Source organism: Mizuhopecten yessoensis, unplaced genomic scaffold (assembly GCF_002113885.1).
Source record: "Mizuhopecten yessoensis strain PY_sf001 unplaced genomic scaffold, ASM211388v2 scaffold9173, whole genome shotgun sequence".
NCBI lineage: Eukaryota > Metazoa > Mollusca > Bivalvia > Pectinida > Pectinidae > Mizuhopecten > Mizuhopecten yessoensis.
The window spans coordinates 150861-176478 of record NW_018407915.1 but is presented as its reverse complement, the minus strand read 5'-3'; the positions used below and the strand labels follow the sequence as shown (position 1 = coordinate 176478).

At 39.7% G+C, this 25618-nt stretch overlaps 2 protein-coding genes across 3 annotated transcripts in view; one reads left to right on the top strand and one right to left on the bottom strand.

Moving 5' to 3' along the window:
• Positions 1-259: 259 nt before the first annotated feature.
• On the top strand, positions 260-8876 carry LOC110457521 (kelch-like protein diablo). Of its 2 annotated transcripts, none has more exons than XM_021508845.1 (8): positions 260-344; positions 1040-2084; positions 2660-2806; positions 2910-3041; positions 3609-3785; positions 4051-4197; positions 6837-7002; positions 7124-8876. In XM_021508845.1, the coding sequence occupies exons 2-8, from the start codon at positions 1112-1114 to the stop codon at positions 7278-7280; spliced, it is 1899 nt and encodes a 632-aa protein (XP_021364520.1). In that variant the 5' UTR covers positions 260-344; positions 1040-1111; the 3' UTR covers positions 7281-8876. The 2 variants fall into 2 exon arrangements, with proteins under 2 accessions (XP_021364520.1, XP_021364518.1); XM_021508843.1 differs by having other exon boundaries at positions 3591-3785.
• A 7157-nt stretch (positions 8877-16033) lies between these two features.
• The window catches only part of LOC110457522 (U3 small nucleolar RNA-associated protein 6 homolog), a 24895-nt gene continuing 15310 nt past the window's right edge, over positions 16034-25618 (bottom strand). The window contains exons 5-6 of the mRNA XM_021508846.1: positions 21620-21692; positions 16034-17744 (exon numbers count right to left, since the gene is read on the bottom strand). Of these exons, the coding sequence (XP_021364521.1) occupies positions 17581-17744; positions 21620-21692 (237 nt within the window). The 3' untranslated portion in view covers positions 16034-17580. The remainder of the gene's footprint in view (positions 17745-21619; positions 21693-25618) is intronic.

The window sequence follows — 25618 nt, the reverse complement described above, 5'->3', positions numbered from 1 at the left end:
TTAAAAACATATACATCAGTTGTAGTTGACTTAATTCAGTTAACATTTGTTACATATCGCTAAAAAAAGGTGGACCAGAGAGTTTGTTACAGCCGCTATTTTGTAATGTGATATTTTCCTGTAGTATATTCCTATATTGGGCTTTATTATCAACGTCTAATACTTTTTCCGAACATATCAGTTACCGCAATAGCGAGAGAAAATCAGGGGAGCGAACCCAGACTAGGCGTGGTTTAGGAACTCTCCTGATTGTAGAGATAAAAAACACTACATTTCATCGTCAACATGGACCAGGGAGTCTGATAGCTCAAATAAAAACCCCGATGGTGATTGAAAGAAATCTGGTGGGTGATACTATGTAATGATTAGCCTTAAAGACAGTGTGAATCTTCTTTAAACGTAGTAACGTATTGCCTTGACGAAAAGTAGCGTTATGTACGGACTGTCAAATTTACACAAGATGAAAGTTTTTTGTGCATTGAAATTGTGCAAGATTTATTTTTGTTCAAGTCGTCTGTAGAAATGTTATAATAATCTGAAACATTCGTTCAGTGGACATTTCTTCGACACACAAATGAGAAAATTATCAATGACATTATAGACATAGAAACTACATATGTAGTAGTATGCATGCAGCAATATCACTGTATGTATGCAATGTGTGCACATTATATTGCTGTGTGTAATAGACGGAAACAGAAACTGATCACATAATGTATATGTCATCCGCATAGATCAATTACAGGGGTTCGTTACAAATGTCTGAAATACACATATGCTATACTGATATGGGCCACAGCACACATAAACATACACGTGTGCTGTGAACCATTTCAGTATAGAAAAATGTATGTGTATTTCAGACATTTGTAACGAACACCTGTGGTTCATTGCATTGCTGACGAGAGTATTAAATACATTGTCATTGTAGAGTTCAGGGGAAGTTGTCAACAACGGGCATGTACATTTTGTTGTACATCATACATGTAACATGTACTTAATATTGCCCAATATTTTAAAATGTTTATGTTTCTTACAGATGCTGACTTGTGGAACTTAATGGCCTATGTTGAATCATTTGGGTACCAGTGACTTATTAAGCTAACTAATTATGGGGGACTCGTCAGATGGAGGTGCAGTGTCCGTTTCCTCAACTTTACCTGTGAACTTTGGATCGAATCTGCACCTACCTTTATTTTCTTCCATGAGAGTTCCAAGTATGGATTCTCTTGTGAGCAACCATGGTTCCACTGTATCAGAAGATGAATACCGATTTGTAGAAGTTTCTCATCCAGCTCAGCTTCTTGCAGGATTAAATAATCTCAGAAAAAGTCGAACATTCTGTGACATCACAATATGTGTAGATGGCAGAGAGTTCTATTGTCACAAAGTGATTTTGTCGTCATTTAGCCCATATTTCAAAGCCATGTTTGCTGGAAGTATGGCTGAAAGTTTTCAAGATAAAATTTCAATTAATTGTATGGAAGCCTCCATGGTAGAACTACTCCTAGACTTTGCCTATACATCAGAGGTACTTATCAACAAGTCAAATGTCCAGTCTCTCTTGTCTGCTGCAAACCTTTTTGAAGTTTTGACAGTGAAGGAAGCTTGTTGCCATTACCTTGAACAAAACATGGACGAATCCAACTGTATAGGTATTCATTGTTTCGCTGAAATCCATGCCTGTGATGAACTACAGCAGAAATCTCGTGAATATTTATTACAGAACTTTGTCACTGTGTGGCAGCAAGATGAGTTTGTCCAGATTAACCAGTCCAAGCTGGTAGAAATACTGTCTGATGATGATCTTGTGTGTGATAGTGAAGAGGTGGTATTTGAAGCAGCAGCATGTTGGTTAAATTATGAGATTGAGAAACGTAAAGATGACTTTAACAATGTGTTGGAGTGTGTCAGACTTCCACTGACTAACCCCTACTTTATTCATGACTTTGTTGAAAGCAACATTACTATCATGCAGTCTAGGGCATGTAGGAAATTGGTTGAAGAAGCCAAGACATTTCAGCTGTTAAAGGACAGACAATGTCAATTCCACAACCAGCGGACACGACTCCGAAAAAGTGCAGGTACATATCATTTTTAGCTTACCTGGTCCAAAAGACCGGTGAGCTTATGCCATGGGCGGTGTCCGTCGTCCATCAACTTTTCCTAAAAATCGCTACTAGTTATAAACGAGTAGGGGAAATATAGCAAATTCTTTAAAATCCTTTTTCTTCTGTAGGAATGAAAGGATTTGTTCCATATTTGGTCTGAAGCATCCTTGGGTGAAGGGGAACCAATTTTGTATAAGCAGTGGGTGTAAAATGGAAGGGCCAAATAGGAGAAATAGAGGTGAAACCTTTAAAATCCTTCTTCAACTATCGGGATTAATGGATTTTATCCTTATTAAATCTGGAGCATCCTTGGGCCAAAGGGACTCAATTTTGTATAAATGGTGGGTATGACTCCCCTAGGGACATAGGGGTGGGGCTCTGTTTGAAGTTTGTTCTCACTATATCTCAAGTACTGGATGGATCTTTCTGAAATTTCATATGTAACTTCAGGTACACTTAACTGTAAAGCTGTACTAAGTTACTGCTAGGTATGTTTAGACACTGATTCTATTGTTTCTATTGTGTTTATGTAAACTGTTACATTTCAGTGATGACAGAGGTAATTGTAGCAGTCGGAGGGGAAGACGACAAGGTGGTTCTCCGCAGTGTGGAAACCCTGGACCCCAACACCTTCCAGTGGAAACCATTGGCTTGTCTTCCATTTGCAGTTAGCAAGCATGGACTAGTGGCTTCAGGCAAGGATATTTGTACCTTGTTCTTATATGGCATTTTCCATTTTACTGTGGGTATCAAAAATTTGATGACATCATGTAAGGTTTGGCTGTGATTGTGTTGTAGGCTCCACTTACCTGTACCTAGCTGGAGGAGAATACCCTGATGGCTCTGCCAGTAAAAGTGTGTGGCGGTATGATTCCTGTATTGACTGCTGGGAAGAGTTATCTCCCATGCAAGTAGCCAGATCTGAGCTAGGTATAATAGAATAACTACCTGGTAATAGGTGCTTTATACATGTGTATCACATGCTCACATACAAGTACAATCTACCTGTGTATAATACATGTAGTGATTTGACTTACAGCATACAATCATAATATAATATCATATATAGTGACTTTACTTACAGCACACAAAAAAACTCATTTAGTGTATGAAATAACACATGTTATTATATTTATAGCATACAATCACAATATATTTAAAGCATGCAATCACAAATAAATATACATCTAATTTTAATTATTAACATACTGATTTTAGCTCACTTAAATTTTAGCAATCATCAAATGGATTATCACATCGCAATAAAAAAAATACTTCATTTAGTGCATTATTTAAAGCATGATAGTCACTGAAATAAGTTTAGAATATGTATGTTTACTGTATACGATATCGTAATCAAAACTTGTATGGAATACAATGTATGTAATGTTTGTCACAAAGGTGAAAATATCTTAATACCTAAGTTAAGTAAATGTATAATGCCTTCAACAGAGTCTAACCATTATGTGACTGTCCCAGGGAACATTTTCTGTCTAGGTGTGGCGATGCTGGACTGTCACATGTATGCTGTGGGGGGTTGGGACGGCTCCAGTCGACTGGACAGTGTTGAGCAGTACAGTGTTACCACCAACAACTGGACATTTGTGTCAACCATGAAGATTGCTCTGACAAGTCCAGCAGTGGCCGCAATGGAGGGTTGTTTGTATGTAACAGGTAAGTTAAAAAGTGTAACATATCTGTAATTGTGATATTTGTTGCATATGGACTGATATTTGCTTTGTTGTATATGTATATGGACTGATGTTTGCTTGTTGTATATATGTATAATTTTCTTTTCACTTCAACTATTAATGATTAATGTTATTCAAATAACCACTTAGATAATACTTTGTATGTCCATGTTCCTGTCAGAATTTGTTCAAACGGTATTGAGCTGACAGCAGAGGATTTTTAAAGTCCTATTTTAAATTACCTCCAGGTGGAGCTGTGATGGAGGACGGGGATGGAATAGAACTGGTCCAGTGTTACAATCCTCGCACAGACAAGTGGACAGACAAGAGCTCCATGCTGATTCCTCGCTCAGGTTCTGGGGCCTGTGTCCTCAATGGGCTGCTGTATATCATAGGTAGGTTACAGGAACCCTCCTCAGGATCTGGGGCCTGTGTCCTCAACGGGCTGCTATATATCATAGGTAGGTTACAGGAACCCTCCTCAGGATCTGGGGCCTGTGTCCTCAATGGGCTGCTGTATATCATAGGTAGGTTACAGGAACCTTTAACGGGCTGCTGTATATCATAGGTAGGTTACAGGAAATAATAATAATAATAGATAATAATAAATACCATGTGCTCAATATCTTCTGGAGATCTATGATTATTACCACTTATAGTAAGCTATGGTAGGGGTGAACTTCGAAAGTGGCCCTGGAGTGACCCCATTGTCATAAACACTGTCTTCTAATGACCCTGGGTGTTGTAAGGTTGTCACACCCCAGAAAACAACCACCTATAATCATACTGTAACATGACATTTTGATTCCGGTTACCAATCATATGGGCAACCGCTGTAGTCAGATATTTCACTTTTATCATATACAGGTAGCCAACCAAACTGAAAGGGTACACATTTAATATCAATCTGAATTTGTAATGCATTGTATTTTATTTTAAGATAAAGTGTGATTATATTAAGCATGAAATATAAATTTGCTGTATGTTTTACATGTTATTGTCAAATTACAATAGTGTTGATGTTATAGAGCTATATATGCAATATTAAAAGGTTGTTATATGACAATTTTCATATCTTACTCCATATCAGCTCTCAACCCATATCGGCCCTCTGGCCTCTAGCCCCTTGAGATGAAATGGATGTCTTGGGCTGAGGTAAAATGATTGGATATGTAAATGGTAATCCCTAATTATCTGAACAAGAGAGTCGCATGAGGCAGTATTTCCTCCTGGGAGAGTCGCATGAAGCAGTATTTCCTCCTGGGAGAGTCACAGGAGGCAGTATTTCCTCCGGGGAGAGTCGCATGAGGCACTATTTACCCCTGAGAGAGTCGCATGAGGCAGTATTCCCGCTGGGAGAGTCGCATGGGGCAGTATTTCCTCCTGAGAGAGTCACAGGAGGCAGTAATTCCTCCTGGGAGAGTCACAGGAGACAGTATTTCCCCCTGAGAGTCACAGGAGGCAGTTTTCCTCCTGGGAGAGTTGCATGAGGCAGGATTCCTCCTGGGAGAGTCGCATGAAGCAGTATTTCCTCCTGGGAGAGCCACAGGAGGCAGTATTCCTCCTGGGAGAGGTGCATGAGGCAGTATTTCTCCTGGGGGGGGCCCAGGAGGCAGTAATTCCTCCTGGGAGAGTCACATGAGGCAGTATTTCCTCCTGGGAGAGTCACAGGAGGCAGTATTCCTCCTGGGAGAGTTGCATGAGGCAGTATTCCTCCTGGGAGAGTCGCATGAGGCAGTATTTCCTCCTGGGAGAGTCGCATGAGGTAGTATTTCCTCCTGGGAGAGTCACAGGAGGCAGTAATTCCTCCTGGGAGAGTCACATGAGGCAGTATTTCCTCCTGGGAGACTCGCATGAGGCAGTATTTACCCCCGCGAGAGTCACAGGAGGCAGTATTTACCCCTTAAAGAGTCACAGGAGACAGTATTTCCCCCTGAGAGAGTCACATGAGGCAATATTTCCCCCTTAATGAGTCACAGGAGGCAGTATTTCCCCCTGGGAGAGTCACATGAGGCAGTATTTCCCCCTTAATGAGTCACAGGAGACAGTATTTCCTCCTGAGAGAGTCACATGAGGCAGTATTTCCTCCTGGGAGAGTCACAGGAGGCAGTATTTCCTCCTCGGAGAGTCACAGGATGCAGTATTTCCCCCTTAAAGAGTCACAGGAGACAGTATTTCCCCCTGAGAGAGTCACATGGGGCAATATTTCCCCCTGAGAGAGTCACAGGAGGCAGTATATCCCCCTGAGAGAGTCACAGGAGACAGTATTTACCCCTGAGAGAGTCACAGGAGGCAGTATTTACCCCCGAGAGAGTCACAGGAGACAGTATTTCCCCCTGAGAAAGTCACAGGAGGCAGTTTGTCCCCCTGAGAGAGTTACAGGAGACAGTATTTCCTCCTGAGAAAGTCACAGGAGGCAGTATTTACCCCTGAGAGAGTAACATGAGGCAGTATTTCCCCCTGAGAGTCACATGAGGCAGTATTTCCTCCTGGGAGAGTAACATGAGGCAGTATTTCCCCCTGAGAAAGTCACAGGAGGCAGTATTTACCCCTGAGAGAGTTACAGGAGGCAGTATTTACCCCTGAGAGAGTTACAGGAGGCAGTATTTACCCCTGAGAGTCAATGGAGGTTCCCCCTGAGAGCCACAAGAGGCAGAAAACCTAGAGGACCATTTGCTGTTATACATTAATGGAATTCATTAGAATTGGGCTGTGCTTACATTTATAGCTGTAACCTTTTAACCTCAAAGTTAACTTTTGGACAATGATCTTCAGAAACAGTGACTTTAACCCTTTGTTCTGAATTTAGGATTTCGGACAAAGAATCTGTTGTTAGTAATAGTGACCTTCACCTTCAACAAATCTTGCCTGTATTCAATAGGGGCTTTCCTTTCCCTAGTACAACTTTGACCCTTGTGTGATTATTTGCTCAGAATTAATTCACTAACAGTGACCTTGACCTTTAAGAGAATGATAGTGAATAAATCATAATTTATATATCATTGTATCCGTGCTTGTTTGTTTATTATGAAAGGAGGTTGGCATGCATCTACAGAAAACACTAGTAAGGTTGAGTGTTACAACCCAAGGACAGACCAGTGGGTCCAAAAGAGTGCCCTATTGGAGCGACGCTACAGGCCTGGTGTCGCTGTGGTGTCTGGCAAGGTCTATGTCCTTGGAGGGGAGGAGGGCTGGGACAGGTCAGTAGGATATAAACAGCATTTAAAGTTTTAAATCAGAAGATATATTCTATGTATAACTTACTATCAATACTCAATACAAGCTATCTTGGTGTAACTTATGTTGTACCCTTGATTACAGATACCACGACACAATTGAATGCTATGATCCTGAGACAGACAGCTGGGAGATCGTAGGAGAAATGCAGTCCAGTCGAAGCTGGCTCAGCTGTGTGTCCCTGGTACTTCATAAAGATGTTCTCAATCGTGACCGACACACTCACCATTGTACTGTGTGACAAATGGGGGAGGGGGGTGTATACAGGAATCAAGTGTTCTGTGTTCTGTCTGTGCTTTTATCCGTCCTCCCTAGACAGAATCTTTAATGGACAACTTCTCCTTCAGTATTTTCCTGAATTTTATGGAACACCACAAATATAATCATCCTACTCAAAAGTTGTACATGTGTACTTCCTTGATCTGGATATTTTCATTGGAGATGCCCATTTTACCAAATCCTTAGCAAAGCTTTCTTCACTCTGTTAGACATTATGTCCAGAATAATGATCATAAAATATAAAATGCTCGTAGATAATAGATTTCATGCTTAGAAGTGAAATTAGTTCGGGATTTTTTTCTTAAGTAGTTATATTGCTTACAATGATTAAAGGTGTTATATATTGTACATGAAATCTAAGATGGAAATTGTGGGATCAATATTTTGCTACAACATCGTCAAAATCTCCCTTTCAAGACATTTTCATTAATATGTCTGAGCTAGTAATTAATGTTTTTCATTGGTTAAAAACGAATCTCAGTAAATCCTTTTTTGACAATCTTGCATCATTGACCAAATGGTTCATTGGTATAGAACTTATACTTGTTGTTTTCGTTTTAGAAATACGTGTACAGGCAAGGTTTTAGGCCATCAAGTGGAATTCATTTGTGAATGAGTTTTTCTTAAATGATTATATTGATTTACAATAATTAAATGACAAGGGAAGATAACTATGGTTTTGGATGTTACAGTTTGTGTGTAAATGTACCTAATACTGAATAGTTGTACTCTGGTTCTCAGAGTTATCTTTCTTGGTCTCATACTTTCATCCTCAATTTCATAGTTAAGAGTTTATGTGTCAGGATTCAAGGACGAAAGGTGGAATTAATGGAAACTTTCCTGTCAAAAGGAAAGAAAATATTACTTTTGCTACTTAAAACCTATTTCACATGCAACATGTGATTTTTTTGTCATACATTTTTAACAGGTATGACAGAAGGATCTGTAAGTTGGTAGAGGTGGATTTCAAACCTGTTTAGTAGGGTTCACATATAGAATATGTGTCATACTATGACTATCGTGGAAATCATGTCAAGGCTGTCAAAGTTAAATCCTACAATGTTCCTAAGACAATTGTATGACCACACCCCCTTTGGTTGTCACGAGGAAAAATAAGTTGTTGTAGAAAAGTCCTGAGATAATTGGTTGTTGTAGGAAGATCATACATTTGCAGCACAAATATTGTACTCTGAACCTTAAAGCTCATAGCCCGATTGTCTCAGGTTCTCTCTGTTGTACTCTCAACCATAAAGCTCATAGACATGCTATCTCAGACTCTCTCTGTTGTACTCTCAACCTTGAAGCTCATAACCAGACTGTCTCAGACTCTCTCTGTTTTACTCTCAACCTTAAAGCTCATAGCCCGATTGTCTCAGGTTCTCTCTGTTGTACTCTGAACCTTAAAGCTCATAGCCAGACTATCTCAGGTTCTCTTTGTTGTACTCTCAACCTTAAAGCTCATAGCCAGACTGTCTCAGACTCTCTCTGTTGTACTCTCAACCTTAAAGCTCATTCATAGCCAGACTATCTCAGGTTCTCTCTGTTGTACTCTCAACCTCACAGCCAGACTCTCAGGGTCTCTCTGTTGGACTCTCAACCTTACAGCTCATAGCCAGACTATCTCAGGCTCTCTCTGTTGTACTCTCAACCTCACAGCTCATAGCCAGACTCTCTCAGGTTCTCTCTGTTGTACTCTCAACCTCACAGCCAGACTCTCAGGGTCTCTCTGTTGTACTCTCAACCTTACAGCTCATAGCCAGACTCTCAGGTTCTCTCCGTGTACTCTCAACCTTAAAGCTCATAACCAGATTCTCTCAGGCTCTTTCTATTGTACTCTCAATCTTACAGCTCTTATAGCCAGACTCTCTCAGGTTCTCTCTGTTGTACTCTCAACCTCACAGCTCATAGCCAGACTCTCAGGGTCTCTCTGTTGTACTCTGAACCTTACAGCTCATAGCCAGACTCTCAGGTTCTCTCTGTTGTACTCTCAACCTTACAGTTCATAGCCAGACTATCTCAGGTTCTCTCTGTTGTACTCTCAACCTTACAGCTCATAGCCAGACTCTAAGGTTCTCTCTGTTGTACTCTCAACCTTGCAGCTCATAGCCAGACTATCTCAGACTCTCTCTGTTGTACTCTCAACCTCACAGCCAGACTCTAAGGTTCTCTCTGTTGTACTCTCAACCTTAAAGCTCATAGCCAGACTGTCTCAGACTCTCTCTGTTGTACTCTCAACCTTACAGCTCATAGCCCGACTGTCTCAGGTTCTCTCTGTTGTACTCTCAACCTTAAAGCTCATAGACAGACTATCTCAGACTCTCTCTGTTGTACTCTCAACCTCACAGCTCATAGCCCGACTGTCTCAGGTTCTCACCGTTGTACTCCTAACCTTAAAGCTCATAGCCAGACTATCTCAGGTTCTCTCTGTTGTACTCTCAACCTTACAGCTCATAGCCAGACTGTCTCAGACTCTCTCTGTTGTACTCTCAACCTTACAGCTCATAACCAGATTCTCTCAGGCTCTTTCTGTTGTACTCTCAACCTTACAGCTCTCATAGCCAGACTCTCTCAGGTTCTCTCTGTTGTACTCTCAACCTTACAGCTCATAGCCAGACTGTCTCAGACTCTCTCTGTTGTACTCTCAACCTCACAGCTCATAGCCAGACTATCTCAGGTTCTCTCTGTTGTACTCTCAACCTTAAAGCTCATAGCTAGACTCTCTCAGGTTCTCTCTGATGACATTGCCATCTTTATGAAGCAGAGGTATCCAGATATTCCAGTATTATATAGCCAGGAGATCTACTGCCACACAACTGTCGTTATAATAATAATGATAATTCGAGGTTCTTATATACCGCTTTATCACAACCTAGTTCGTAGGTCGTCTCAAAGCTCCCTGGGGAGCATACAGCCGGTGCTGCCATTTCGGCGGTCACAGCTAGCATTCTACAATTATAGCACTGCCCAACTACATATTCATTGACAGCTGAGTAGACTGGAACAAGCGGAGTAAAGTATTTTGCTCAAAGATACAACACAGTGCCGTGACTCGAACACGAAACCCTTCGGTCACGAGCCTGGCATTCTACCACTAGACTACCAGCCTCCTTAGATAGAGTTTTAGTCGTAGGATTAACCCATGACATTCGCAGACAGGACGTATGATTATGGAACTTTCATAATAATAATAATAATTTGAGGTCCTTAAATACCGCTTTATCACAACCTAGTTCGTAGGTCGTCTCAAAGCGGTTCACAAATTATTATTCGTGGTTATAGGGCCTTTGCAACCAGCCAATACCTTTCTCAACTCCCTGGGGAGCATACAGCCGGAGCTGCCATTTCGGCGCTAACAGCTAGCATTCAACATTTCTAGCACTGCCCAACCACATACTCATTTACAGCTGGAACAAGCAGAGTAAAGTATCTTGCTCAAAGATACAACACAGTGCCGTGCCGTGACTCGAACACGCAACCCTTCGGTAACGAGCCTGGTGTCCTACCACTAGACTATCGTGTATCTATTAGAACTGTGTTTAAAAACTGTAGGAAAACTGTAGAACTATTGTTGAAAATTGCCCAACATCTTTCGTAGTATTCTAGGAATTCTCCACATTTTCTGTCGTAGCATGTTGTGCCATGTATGTAAAAGGGGTTTTACTCATTGTAGCCAGGATACAGGTATATAACTAGTTTATATCTTAGTTGGCTTCATATCTTTAATACAGTGTGTATTTTTACTATTGACTGTTCATTGTACAGTGTATATCCTATAGAGAAACTGTCCGATGTGCTTGGTTTACTCCTTATTGATTTATATTATCTTACTTTTATGCAAGGAAAATCCTTCATAATTTAAAGTTACAGTAAATAATATATTTTAGTGCTCTGAAGTTTTAGCGCATTGTTGAATTATAACCGATTAGTATATTAGTGAACTGGTGCCCCCACAATACTTGCTGTAGTACACAGTATATCGAGTAACTTCAGTTAGAGTATTCAGGATCTGCTGTAGTACACAGTATATAGAGTAACTTCAGTTAGAGTATTCAGGATCTGCTGTAGTACACAGTATATAGAGTAACTTCAGTTAGAGTATTCAGGATCAAATGCAATGTTTAAAGAATAAAACACACCAAAGTAAGATTACCTGTTACATATTTTAAATTATTTTGATCTGATTTTTTGTGATAACTTATTGCTGTGTGCTATTTTACTGTACTGTTTTATATGTTATTTTTCTATAGTTTATTTATTTCCTAGCTCGCTTGATGCCAGAATATAACCAAAATGGTGTTTGCCATGACATTTTATAATTTTACATTTTCTGATTTTGTTGTATGATAATGCTTGAATTGATTTGTCTGGTGAGAAATTGCTTTGTAAGTTCAGACTAGTTCTAGATTTGTGTTGACCACTAAAGGGTTAAAATGCTTTCTTATTATAAAATATCAAATATTGTCTATACTTGTTTGTTATTTATCATTTGAGATAGCAGGGAACCACACCAAAGTTGGTTGATTAGGAAACCTGATGGTCCAATAAACTTTGTGTGAGAACCTTTGCTCCCGGACAACATGCCCAGAGTACAGTTTTCGTTAGAGCCAAGGCCAAGATTGTCAGGTCAGATGTACAGTTGTGGGATGTGTGCACGGTGTGTGAACGGTGTGTGCACGATGGGCGAACGATAAAAAGCTGGACGATCATTGCTTGCGCACATATGTGCGCACGATTGACAGACGTTGTTCGATAACAATCGTGGTTGGTGTAAATTGAGGAATGCCTTAACAATTTATACGGTTTGGTGTTTAAACATATAAACTTGTAGTTTACGTATGTTTCTATATTCTAGCAACATCTATAAACTTATCTTTCTGTCTATACATTCTTATATTTAGAAATTGTGTTTTCTGTGTTTTTAAACAAATTTAATCGACACATGTAAAATTACAACACAATCCTTTATACAGGTAAACATAACCACTTTGTACATGTACCTGGACCGTAGTTTACTCCCCGCCTGGGGCACTTACATAACTCGTCAGGTAAGGCCGGGGGTGTGAAAATCCAGGTGAAGGGGAGCTATAGGCAAACGAATGCAAATAACAAATACTATTCATTATGGTCAAACGGTATCGCATATCAGCTCTGTGTGTCAGGCACTGGTCAGGTAAAACTCCGGACACTCATAAAATTGTTATTTACCTGTTCTGTTACCATGGAGCCAAACCCATTCTTGACAGCCTAACGGTCGCTGTAATACTGTGTAACACGCATTGTGAAATTGTATAATCTTGATTATTGTGATGAGAAAGTACAGATATATACACAGTTTACATTATCGCACACAATCCTTCGTATTTTTGTCATTCCGTAATTTTGATCTACAAATGATACCAAATTGCACAGTTGTGCGGAGAGAAGCGCACAACGGGGCGAACGATTGCTAAATCGCACCATGTGTGGACGATGTGCGGATGGTGTGTGAACGATGTATGCACGGTGTGCGCACGCTATTTTTGGTAAGTTGTGCGGTCCCACAACTGTAGTTGTTAGGTCATTGGAGTCACTCGATGACCTACACTCGGGTGACCTACGTACTGTAATTGTCTTTTGTCATGCGACGTCCATCTTCTATTGCGCATCCTCTGAGTCAATCATTAGTTTTACTTCTCGTAACCGACTGTCAGATTTTGATGGTAATCATCAGCCTGAGGTGGGGATCAGAACGTATACTCAAGGTGAGGCTGACCACCAGGTGGCTGAGGGACAGGGCCATAATGAATTTATACTCAAGGTGAGGCTGACCACCAGGTGGCTGAGGGACATGGCCATAATGAATGTATACTCAAGGTGAGGCTGACCACCAGGTGGCTGAGGGACAGGGCCATAATTGATCACAGAGTGCAAAACCTCCAAAAGACTTCTGTGCAACCTAAAGGTGGATTTTCATCAACATTTTTCATAGACTAATGCTAAGATCACGAGGATGAGATAATGTATAATCAAGAAGGGTCTGATCCTCAAAGGAGGTCACTCTGTACAAAAACTGAAACCATTTTTTTGTCTTCTCTTTCAAAAGCTCTTGTCAGATTTTGATTTAACTTGGTGGTAACCAACAGCCTGAGGTGGGGTTCAGAATTTATACTTGTTATGGGTCTAACAGTCAGGGCCACAATGGGTGTACCCCCATAATACACATCCCCTGAGCTCAATACACAACCCTAGAGATCAATACACATCCCCTGAGGTCAATACACAACCCTGGAGATCAGTACACATCCCCTGAGCTCAATACACAACCCTGGAGATCAATAAACATCCCCTGAGCTCAATACACAACCCTGTATATCAATAAACATCCCCTGAGCTAAATACACATCCCTGGATATCAATATACATCCGCGGAGATCAATACACATCCCCTGAGCTCAATACACAACCCTGGAGATCAATAAACATCCCCTGAGCTCAATACACAACCCTGGAGATCAATAAACATCCCGGGAGATCAATAAATATCCCCTGAGCTCAATACACAACCCTGGAGATCAATAAACATCCCTGGAGATCAATTAACATCGACTAAGTTCAATACATAACCATGGAGATTAATAAACATCCCCTGAGCTCAATACACAACCCTGGAAATCAATAAACATTCCCTGAGCTCAATACACAACCATGGAGATCAATATACATCCCCTGAGCTCAATACACATCCCTGGAAATCAATACTCATCCCCTGAGCTCAATACACATCCCTGGAAATCAATAAACATTGCCTGAGCTCAATACACAACCCTGGAAATCAATAAACATTCCCTGAGCTCAATACACATCCCTGGAAATCAATAAACATTCCCTGAGCTCAATACACAACAATGGAGATCAATAAACATCCCATGAGCTCAATACACAACCCTGGAAATCAATAAAAAAAATCCCCTGAGCTCAATACATATCCATGGAGATCAATACACATCCCCTGGGCTTAATACACAACCCTGGAAATCAATAAACATCCCCTGAGCTCAATACACAACCATGGAGATCAATAAACATCCCATGAGCTCAATACACATCCCTGGAGATCAATAAACACCCCTGGAGATCAATACACATCCCTGGAGCTCAATACACAACCATGGAGATCAATAAACATCCCATGAGCTCAATAAACACCCCTGGATATCAATACACTCCCTTGGAGATCAATACACATCACTGAAGATTAAAATACACCCTTCGTGATTAGTACACATTCCTGAAGATCAAATATGTTTCTATTGCTGCTATTCAAAAAGTTTGCTGCCATTTTTCTTGTAAAATTCTTGCATGCTGTCATCTTCTTTGTGCTATTTGATAAAATTGCTGTAATTTATCTAGTGTTATGTGAAAAGATAGCTTTCATATTTCTAGTGTTATTTGACAAAACATCTGAAATGTCTCCAGACTGGTACTTTGTTTGCATCATTAGTTTCTGCAGTAAATGACAATAGTGTAGAGATTGCCAAGATTAGAATTTATAACACCAACAATGTGAAGGTGATAATTGTTTAAGATGGTCTTGATATATTTATGATATACAAGTAAACCTTCAATACATGTGCTTAGTGGAGCTGTGAAATATCTTGTCTCGTCTCATGAAATTCAGAATCACAGCAGAACAGCTATGAAAGGAAGCAAATGAGTGTTACTGTGTGATACTCCCGATAGTAAAGGCAGTAAACCCACTGTCTGCAACCAGCCGATTGATATGTCAGTCTGCCCTAAACCAAACACACCAATAACATTTAGTATCCGAAGCATAATTTGACCAATGCTAAAAAGTAATAAGAATACATTTATATCTGATGTCTACCAATGATCTTAAAAGGAAAACACTTTTCGTATTTCCTTCCAAAAAAATGAAATAATTGCATACATCAATAAAAAGTGTCTATCAGTTACATAACTTAAGTCAAGCTCTTTGTAATTGGTGAAAGAAAGAAGTTAAACGAAGACAACATATACCAATAAGAGTTTTCTGTGAGATTTTAACTCTTTCTCACTCTGACAAGATAATAGCAGAGGTCTAGACCAATGTTTGGACTAGATTGGTTTTATGTTTCCGTCCGACATAGCTACAATCATGGATGTTTCCTTCATCTGTTTTACTGCTCTTTTATGTTATCTAGTTGCCGGTTTTTTGTGTGACAGACATATTGCTTCATTTTAACGTGCTCTGTGAGTTGGCTTTTGTGTGGCCTTGTGATTCTGTCATTGTAGAGTCTAGCAATCCTAGATGAGGTGTCATAACCTTAACTTGTTGTCTGGAATACAACATCCCACTGGAAAACCCGTTTGACCGGGTTCCATAGCCAGATTTTAGGATCTTCGGGTCATTTTGTTATCAATGATCCCCTATCTGGTGGTCCAGACTCGTCACTCTGTCTACAGGACGAATCTGACCTCAGGAGGTCACCAGACTGATGGTCATCTTGCTTGACCTTGCTTGTTTAAAGCTGCACAGTATTATTTTTCTTAACTAGATTAATGTAAAGTGTTAGAACTGGCTGTACCGATTACATCAATAAGGACGTGTTCTATTTAGGCTACAGAATGACATGTTTCTGTATCACCTTGTCTTTCTGCCTTATTCTGATTGTAGAAACAATAATTTTGTCAGAATAAAACTCTCTATACTTCTCACCAGAAAATCGGTGACAAACAACTCCTAACACCTGATTTACAGTTTTTCTATTTTAATCCACATTTATTCAGCTTATCCATATGTCAGTAACAAAAACTTTGCTGTAAGTTACTCCTGTATCCACACCAGCCTCCTTCAGACATCACCAGAGGATAACATGTAATATCATCTCTTTTAATCACACTCAAATACAAGTCTAACGTTTTGTTTATCTAACAGTACCGTCGTTATTCCATTACACCATGAACCGCAAATATTTGTCCCAGCAATACTTTGGAAGTCCTCACTGTCTGTCATACATCCAAGTGTCCAGTCTGTAGAGTTAATTGTCTGTCATACATCCAAGTGTCCAGTCTGTAGAGTCCTATGTTTATCATACATACAAGTGTGCAGTCTGTAGAGTTACTTGTCTGTCATACATCCAAGTGTCCAGTCTGTAGAGTCCTATGTCTGTCATACATCCAAGTGTGCAGTCTATAGAGTAACTTGTCTGTCATACATCCAAGTGTCCAGTCTGTCGAGTCCTATGTCTGTCATACATCCAAATGTCCAGTCTGTAGAGTAACTTGTCTGTCATACATCCAAGTGTCCAGTCTGTAGAGTTACTTGTCTGTCATACATCCAAGTGTCCAGTCTGTGGAGTCCTGTCTGTCATACATACAAGTGTCTAGTCTGTAGAATCCTATGTCTGTCATACATCCAAGTGTGCAGTCTGTAGAGTCCTGTCTGTCATACATCCAAGTGTGCAGTCTGTAGAGTCCTATGTCTGTCATACAAACAAGTGTCCAGTCTGTAGAGTCCTATGTCTGTCATACATCCAAGTGTCTAATCTGTGGAGTCCTATGTCTGTCATACATACAAGTGTGCAGTCTGTAGAGTCCTATGTCTGTCATACATCCAAGTGTGCAGTCTGTAGAGTCCTATGTCTGTCATACATACAAGTGTCCAGTCTGTAGAGTCCTATGTCTATCATACATCCAAGTGTCTAATCTGTGGAGTCCTATGTCTGTCATACATACAAGTGTCCAGTCGGTAGAGTCCTGTCTATCATACATCCAAGTGTGCAGTCTGTAGAGTCCTATGTCTGTCATACATCCAAGTGTCCAGTCTGTGGAGTAACTTGTCTGTCATACATCCAAGTGTGCAGTCTGTAGAGTAACTTGTCTGTCATACATCCAAGTGTCCAGTCTGTGGAGTCCTATGTCTGTCATACATACAAGTGTCCAGTCTGTAGAGTCCTATGTCTATCATACATCCAAGTGTCCAGTCTGTGGAGTCCTATGTCTGTCATACATACAAGTGCGCAGTCTGTAGAGTAACTTGTCTGTCATACATCCAAGTGTCCAGTCTGTGGAGTCCTATGTCTGTCATACATCCAAGTGTCCAGTCTGTAGAGTCCTATGTCTGTCATACATACAAGTGTGCAGTCTGTAGAGTCCTATGTCTGTCATACATACAAGTGTGCAGTCTGTAGAGTCCTATGTCTGTCATACATCCAAGTGTGCAGTCTGTAGAGCCGTATGTCTGTTATACATACAAGTGTGCAGTCTGTAGAGTTACTTGTCTGTCATACATCCAAGTGTCCAGTCTGTAAGAGAGTGTACTTTGTGATAAATTGTTGGTTGAGATCTCCCTCCAGACATTTGACTGCTCGGAAGTGGATACTGCCTGCCTCCTCCGGACGGCCCTGTGGGTGGGTCTGTTCCAGTTGAATAAAGTCGATCCACAGGTCTGTAAAAAAATAATAATAATAAACTGAGTTTACTTTGTATATATCCTTTGAGTTTACTTGGTCTTGCTTGTTAATTAAGAAACAAGTGACGGATAAAATAAGGAAAAACAGTTATTGAATTCTAATACTAGAAAGTGTCCATAATTGAGGAAAGATGTATGATGATGATCCTTTACATGAGGAAAATGTACAGCATTCCATCCCAGGTACCTACTGGCTAAACATCAAGACCCTGGGTATTTCAGTTTTCAAGAAAAAGTTGTTCCAATAAAAAGGTTGATGGAAAGATGACAGACACTGCATCATACCATAAGCTCACAAACACTTTGTCCCAATTGAGGTAAAAATGTATGTTATTAAACCCTATTCATGAAGCATCACACAAGCTGTTAACTGTAGGCAGATCTTGATTTAAGTTTTTATAAGGGAGTGGAAATAAGCTTTGAAAAGAGAGAAAATCTAATACAATTATCACGAGATAGAAATAGCCATTGACCTTCTGTTGTGTACAGAGTGAGGCAATATGGCGACATCCAAACCAACAATGCTGTCTCTAGAAAGCTGAAGTAGCAGCGACCAGCTGATGTGCTGTCACCAGATCCATTAGTGGAAGTCAACATCATTCGACCACACAAAATCAACAACAGTGAAACGGCAAATTAAAATCTCCAGTGTTAACTGTTTCAATGATGTCAGAGGCAAATTGATACTTTATAATTTACAATACCCCGGCATATCTGTCCGGTGGATAAAGAGTGAGGATTCATCAATACAAATAACAAAGATTTTATTGAAGATTAGTAAAACTAGTACAACTGAGATATTTTTAAACTTCTCTTTAGATAAGTGGCCATTTTAATTAATAACTTTTCAGTGCTTTGTAGTGTAGAGATAGTTATAAAGAAAGAATCCTGAAGGAACTTAACAAACTGCAGAGAACTAACTCATTAATGGACTGTACAGTAGCTAGCCTGACTAGTTCAGTGTTATAGGGACTGTACAGTAGCTAGCCTGACTTGCCCAGTGTTATATGTTCTGTACAATAGCTAGCCTGACTAGTTCAGTATTATAGGGACTGTACAGTAGCTAGCCTGACTCGCCCAGTGTTATAGGGACTGTACAGTAGCTAGCCTGACTAGTTCAGTGTTATATGTACTGTACAGTACTGTACTGTACATACACACAGTAGCTAGCCTGACTAGTTCAGTATTATAGGGACTGTACAGTAGATAGCCTGACTAGTTCAGTGTTAAAGGGACTGTACAGTAGATAGCCTGACTAGTTCAGTGTTAAAGGGACTGTTCAGTAGCTAGCCTGACTAGCTCAGTGTTATATGTACTGTACAGTAGCTAGCCAGACTAGTTCAGTGTTATATGTACTGTACATACACACAGTAGCTAGCCTGACTAGTTCAGTGTTAAAGGGACTGTACAGTAGATAGCCTGACTAGTTCAGTGTTAAAGGGACTGTTCAGTAGCTAGCCTGACTAGCTCAGTGTTATATGTACTGTACAGTATCTAGCCTGACTAGCTCAGTGCTACATGTACTGTACAGTAGCTAGCGTGACTAGTTCAGTGTTAAAGTGACTGTACAGTAGATAGCCTGACTATTTCAGTGTTATATTTACTGTACATGCAAACAGTAGCTAGCCTCACTAGTTCAGTGTTAAAGTGACTGTACAGTAGATAGCGTGACTAGTTCAGTGTTATATCTACTGTACAGTAGCTAGCCTGACTAGTTCAGTGTTATATGTACTGTACATACACACAGTAGCTAGCCTGACTAGTACAGTATTATAGGGACTGTACAGTAGCTAGCCTGACTTGAAAATAGGAGGACAGGGTTTGGTTTGGTTTAATTTTGCTTAACGTCATATTAACAGCTTAGGTCATTTAAGGACATGCCTCCATGTGTGTAGTGTATGCGTGCTTGCATGTGTGTATGCAGGAGACAGGGTATGTTGGTGTGCTTGCCTCCTTGTGATAGCGCTGATCTGATGCCAACTTTATAGTGCTATCTCACTGAAATACCATGCCAAAGACACCCAGCACAGCATTCCGCCCGGTCACATTATACTGACAACGGGTGACCAGTTGTTGCCATTCCCCTCAATGCTGAACGTTAAGCAGGGAATAACATCTACAATATTTAAGGACTTTANCCAGTTGTTGCCATTCCTCTCAATGCTGAACGTTAAGCAGGGAATAACATCTACAATATTTAAGGACTTTAGTTTATCCCAGCCTTGGGACAGAACCCATTGTCTTCCTCACCTAGGCGAATGCTCAACATTAAGGCAAAAAGTGAGGTGATGCCAAGCAAGGCGCTAGGAAATAGAAGATAGTTAGAAGTAGAAAGAACGATAAAGATCCCAACTATTGCAATGGGTACAGCAGATTTATTTTGGTCGATTTTGTGTCCCCAAATAGAGGACACCAAAAGCAAATCCCCATTTCTGCAGGGCGTTCCCACATTAGTCGCCTCCTTCAATACATGCAGTGGGTAACAGCAGGTGTATACCAGTCCCCAAATAGAGGACACTAAAGCAAATCCCCATTTCTGCAAGGCGTTCCCACTTTAGTCGCCTCCTACGATACATGCGGTGGGTAACAGCAGGTGTATACTATAGCTAGTCCCCAAATAGAGGACACTAAAGCAAATCCCCATTTCTGCAAGGCGTTCCCACTTTAGTCGCCTCCTACGATACATGCGGTGGGTAACAGCAGGTGTATACTATAGCTAGTCCCCAAATAGAGGACACTAAAGCAAATCCCCATTTCTGCAAGGCGTTCCCACTTTAGTCGCCTCCTACGATACATGCAGTGGGTAACAGCAGGTGTATTCTTTCCCAATCCCCCACCTGCAGGGGTGAGGAAGACAGGGACCTAACAGTCTGATATAAAATCACAGTATCCTGTACCCACAACTTACTGCTGTATACCACACCTGGGAAGTGTGCCAGTCTCACGGCCAACAAACTCTGCTTCAGTTGGACGTTTTTTACAATAGTTGCCATATGCCTTTCCTGACATGCAATACAGTAATTAATACAACAATAAATGTTAAAGCGATCAATCGACAGAGTTCATATCCTAAGCACGATCATCTGTTATTTGGCAAAGAATATAATTTATTGATCAACCGTTTGAATAAAAAAACATCCTGAGTCATTCTGAAACAGTGAAGTGATTGATCGTGACGACCAAATGACAAATCAATGGCATGCAAAACTATCTTTCAACAATTTTGTCTTTATATAATTTGTCACGTTCTAACTATGACAAAATATTAGGTAATGTATTTGGCCTTGGTTCAAGTACTTACTCTGGAGGTATTACAAGGTTTACTTATCTAGAGAGAGTACATAGTTGACTGATCTACAGACAGTACACGATTTACAGATCTTGAGGAAGTACATGGTTTATTGATCTAGATAAACTAAATGGTTCATTTATCTAGAAGGATCACATGGTTCACTGAACTAGAGAGAAAACATGGTTTACAGATCTATAGAGGGTAAATGGTTCACTGATTTAGAGAGTACATGGTTTACAGATCTAAAGAGGGTAAATGGTTCACTGATTTAGAGAGTACATGGTTCACTGATTTAGAGAATACATGGTTTACAGATCTAAAGGGGGTAAATGGTTCACTGATTAAGAGAATACATGGTTTACAGATCTAAAGAGGGTAAATGGTTCACTGATTTAGAGAGTACATGGTTTACAGATCTAAAGGGGGTAAATGGTTCACTGATCTAGAGAGTACATGGTTCACTGATCTAGAAAGTACATGGTTCACTGATTTAGAGAGTACATGGTTTACTAATTTATAAAGAAGTACATGGTTTGCTGACATGTGCTGACTAACTCACCAGCATTTGTAGACCCAAACTCAGATATTGCATTCTCATAGGCCTGTCGTAGGAGCTTCATCTTGGGTTTGGCCTGAAACACATATGTATTTTGTAGAAGATAACAAGAAATGATAAGCATATAGAATAAAACAAGGAAACTAACTGGTCAGGAAGGATGGTGAGTGAGGGCTCTGGAAACATTTCGGGAACTAAACCACTACACCTGTTAAAGCTTGATGTTAGGACACTGGTAACATTCAGAGAACCTCCTATGGGGTAACACACAACAAACTAGTGTTCATTATTGCCATAGCCATACATCTTGGTGTTTATAAAATATTAAGAAAGCAACAAAATTTACCTACTTAACTTACTGTTGATCAAAATGAAATAATTGAAAGATACAAATAAAGAAATAGAGTGGATTCATGTCATGCACTGCCCTGGAATAGCAGTTTTCAATTAAAATTTTGTAATAGATATTTAATTATCTTATTCAATTTTCCATGAAAATGAACAGAAAAAAGATATTTAGGAAGTAAGGTCATAAATAAAATGCATTACTAAATCTATGCATAAAGCCTCCAACAAGACTGTCTTTTTTTGTAAATGAATAAAGCCACCAATAAGATTAGATTTTTTCTAGATGAATTAAGCCACCAGTAAGACTGTTTTTTTTTTATCTAAATGAATAAAGCCACCAATAAGATTGATTTTTTTCTAGATGAATTAAGCCACCAGTAAGACTAGATTTTTTCTTTAAATGAATAAAGCCACCAGTAAGACTAGATTTTTTCTAAATGAAAAAGCTATCAATAAGACTAGATTTTTTTTTTTAATTGAATAAAGCCACCAGTAAGACTAGATATTTTTTTTAATTGAATAAAGCCACCAATAAGACTAGATTTTTTTTTTAATTGAATAAAGCCACCATTAAGACTAGATTTTTTTTCTAATTGAATAAAGCCACCAGTAAGACTAGATATTTTTTTTAATTGAATAAAGCCACCAGTAAGACTAGATATTTTTTTTAAATGAATAAAGCCACCAATAAGACTGATTTTTTCTTAATGAAAAAGCTACCAATAAGACTAGATTTTTTTTTAATTGAATAAAGCAACCAATAAGACTAGATTTTTTTTTCTAAATGAATAAAGCTACCAATAAGACTAGATTTTTTCTAAATGAATAAAGCTACCAATAGGACTAGATTTTTTTTTCTAATTGAATAAAGCCACCAATAAGACTGATTTTTTTTCTAAATGAATAAAGCCACCAATAAGACTAGATTTTTTTTTCTAATTGAATAAAGCTACTAAATAAATAAAGCCACCAAAAAGACTGATTTTTTTTGTAAATTCATATTTGCTAAGACTGATAATACATTAAAGCTAGATTTTATTACCATCACTCAATTGCTAAATATTCGCCATAAAAGAGTTAGCTCCCTTCCATTGGAATTGATCCAATGGTCTACCAATTAGCCAATGAAATTGTCGCGTGCTACTTAGTTATTAAAAAACTTCACTCATACTCAAACTTGTTTTCTTCACTTTTATGTAACATATATGTTGACCAAGTTTCATCAGATTATTTGATTTCTTTACTGAGCAGAAACAACAGCAGTTTAGAATGTTTCGAATTCTTATTAATTATGCATGAATTTTGCTCCAATTAAAAATCTGTCCTCTGTAAATTGTATATGCTTAGATTTTTTAAAATAAAAATCGGATAATGAAGCAAGTTCTAATGCGTAAGTAAAATTGGATAGAGACAAGATTAATGTGATTGGGCATCTGCGAGGCCCCAACAAGGGATACTTGGTGTGTAAAAAGAAACAAAGGATACTTGGTGTGTACAAAGTAACAAGGTTTACTTGGTGTGTACAAAGTAACAAGGTTTACTTGGTGTGAACAAAGTAACAAGGTGTACTTGGTGTGTATAAAGTAACAAGGTTTACTTGGTGTGTACAAAGTAACAATGTTTACTTGGTGTGTACAAAGTAACAAGGGATAACAAGGGATACTTGGTGTGAACAAAGTAACAAAGTATACTTGGTAGGTACAAAGTAACAAGGGATAACAAGGGATACTTGGTGTGTACAAAGGATACTTGGTGTGTACAAAGTAACAAGGGATAACAAGGGATACTTGGTGTGTACAAAGTAACAAGGGATAACAAGGGATACTTGGTGTGAACAAAGTAACAAAGTATACTTGGTAGGTACAAAGTAACAAGGGATAACAAGGGATACTTGGTGTGTACAAAGGATACTTGGTGTGTACAAAGTAACAAGGGATAACAAGGGATACTTGGTGTGTACAAAGTAACAAGGGATAACAAGGATTTCTTGGTGTGACAAAGTAACAAGGGATAACAAGGGATACTTGGTGTGTACAAAGTATACTTGGTGTGTACAAAGTAACAAGGGATAACAAGGGATTCTTGGTGTGTACAAAGTAACAAGGTTTACTTGGTGTGCACAAAGTAACAAGGGATAACAAGGGATACTTGGGTTGTACAAAGAAACAAGGGATAACAAGGGATACTTGGTGTGTACAAAGTAACATGGTTTACTTGGTGTATACAAAGTAAGAAGGTATAACAAGGGATACTTGGTGTGTACAAAGTAAACAAGGTTTACTTGGTGTGTACAAAGTAANTTGTCTCTACACTGACCTGTACTCTCTAGATCTGTCTCTACACTGACCTGTACTATCTAAATATGTCCCCACACTGACCTGTACTCACTAGTTATGTCTCCACTCTGACCTGTACTCACTAGATTTGTCTCTACACTGCCCTGTACTCTCTAGATCTGTCTCTACTGGTGTGTACAAAGTAACAAGGTTTACTTGGTGTGTACAAAGTAACAAGGGATAACAAAGGATACCTGGTGTGTACAAAGTAACAAGGTTTACTTGGTGTATACAAAGTAACAAGGGATAACAAGGGAGACTTGGTGTGTACAAAGTAAACAAGGTTTACTTGGTGTGTACAAAGTAACAAGGGATAATAAGGGATACTTGGTGTGTACAAAGTCACAAGGGATAACAAGGGATACTTGGTGTGTACAAAGTAACAAGGGATACTTGGTGCGTATAAAGTAACAAGGTTTACTTGGTGTGTAAAAAGTAACAAGGGATACTTGGTGTGTATGACACTAATCTGTTATAAAGGGCTTGATCTGTCCCTAAACTGACCTGTACTCACTAGATCTGTCTCCACACTGACCTGTACTCGCTAGATCTGTCTCCACACTGACCTGTACTCACTAGATCTGTCTCCACACTGACCTGTACTCACTAGATAAGTGTCCACACTGACCTGTACTCACTAGTTATGTCTCCACACTGACCTGTACTCACTAGATATGTCCCCACACTGACCTGTACTCACTAGATCTGTCTCCACACTGACCTGCACTCACTAGATCTGTCTCAACACAGACCTGTACTCACTAGAAGATCTGTCTCCACACTGGCCTGCACTCAGTAGCTGTCTCCACACTGACATATACTCACTAGTAATGTCTCCACACTGACCTTTACTCACTATTTCTGTCTCCACACTGGGCTGTACTCAGTAGCTGTCTCTACACTGACCTGTACTCATTAGATAAGTGTCCACACTGACCTTTACTCACTATTTCTGTCCCCACACTGGCCTGTACTCCGTAGCTGTCTCCACACTGACCCGTCATCACTCGATCTGTCTCAACACTGACCTGTACTCACTAGATCTGTCTCCACACTGACCTGTACTCACTATTTCTGTCTCCACACTGGCCTGTACTCAGTAGCTGTCTCCACACTGACCTGTACTCACTAGATCTGTCTCCACACTGACCTGTACTCACTAGATCTGTCTCCACACTGACCTGTACTCACTAGTTATTTCTCCACACTGACCTATACTCACTAGTTATGTCTCCACACTGACCTATACTACCTAGTTATGTCTCCTCACTGACCTGTACTCACTAGATCTGTCTCCACACTGACCTGTACTCACTAG

Bases quoted from the DNA above. Each gene is read 5' to 3' on its own strand.
- LOC110457521 (XM_021508843.1), top strand. From the start codon at position 1,112: ATGGGGGACTCGTCAGATGGAGGTGCAGTGTCCGTTTCCTCAACTTTA. The intron at 2,085-2,659 runs GTACATATCATT...GTTACATTTCAG, and splicing joins ACGACTCCGAAAAAGTGCAG to TGATGACAGAGGTAATTGTA. The intron at 3,786-4,050 runs GTAAGTTAAAAA...AATTACCTCCAG, and splicing joins GGGTTGTTTGTATGTAACAG to GTGGAGCTGTGATGGAGGAC.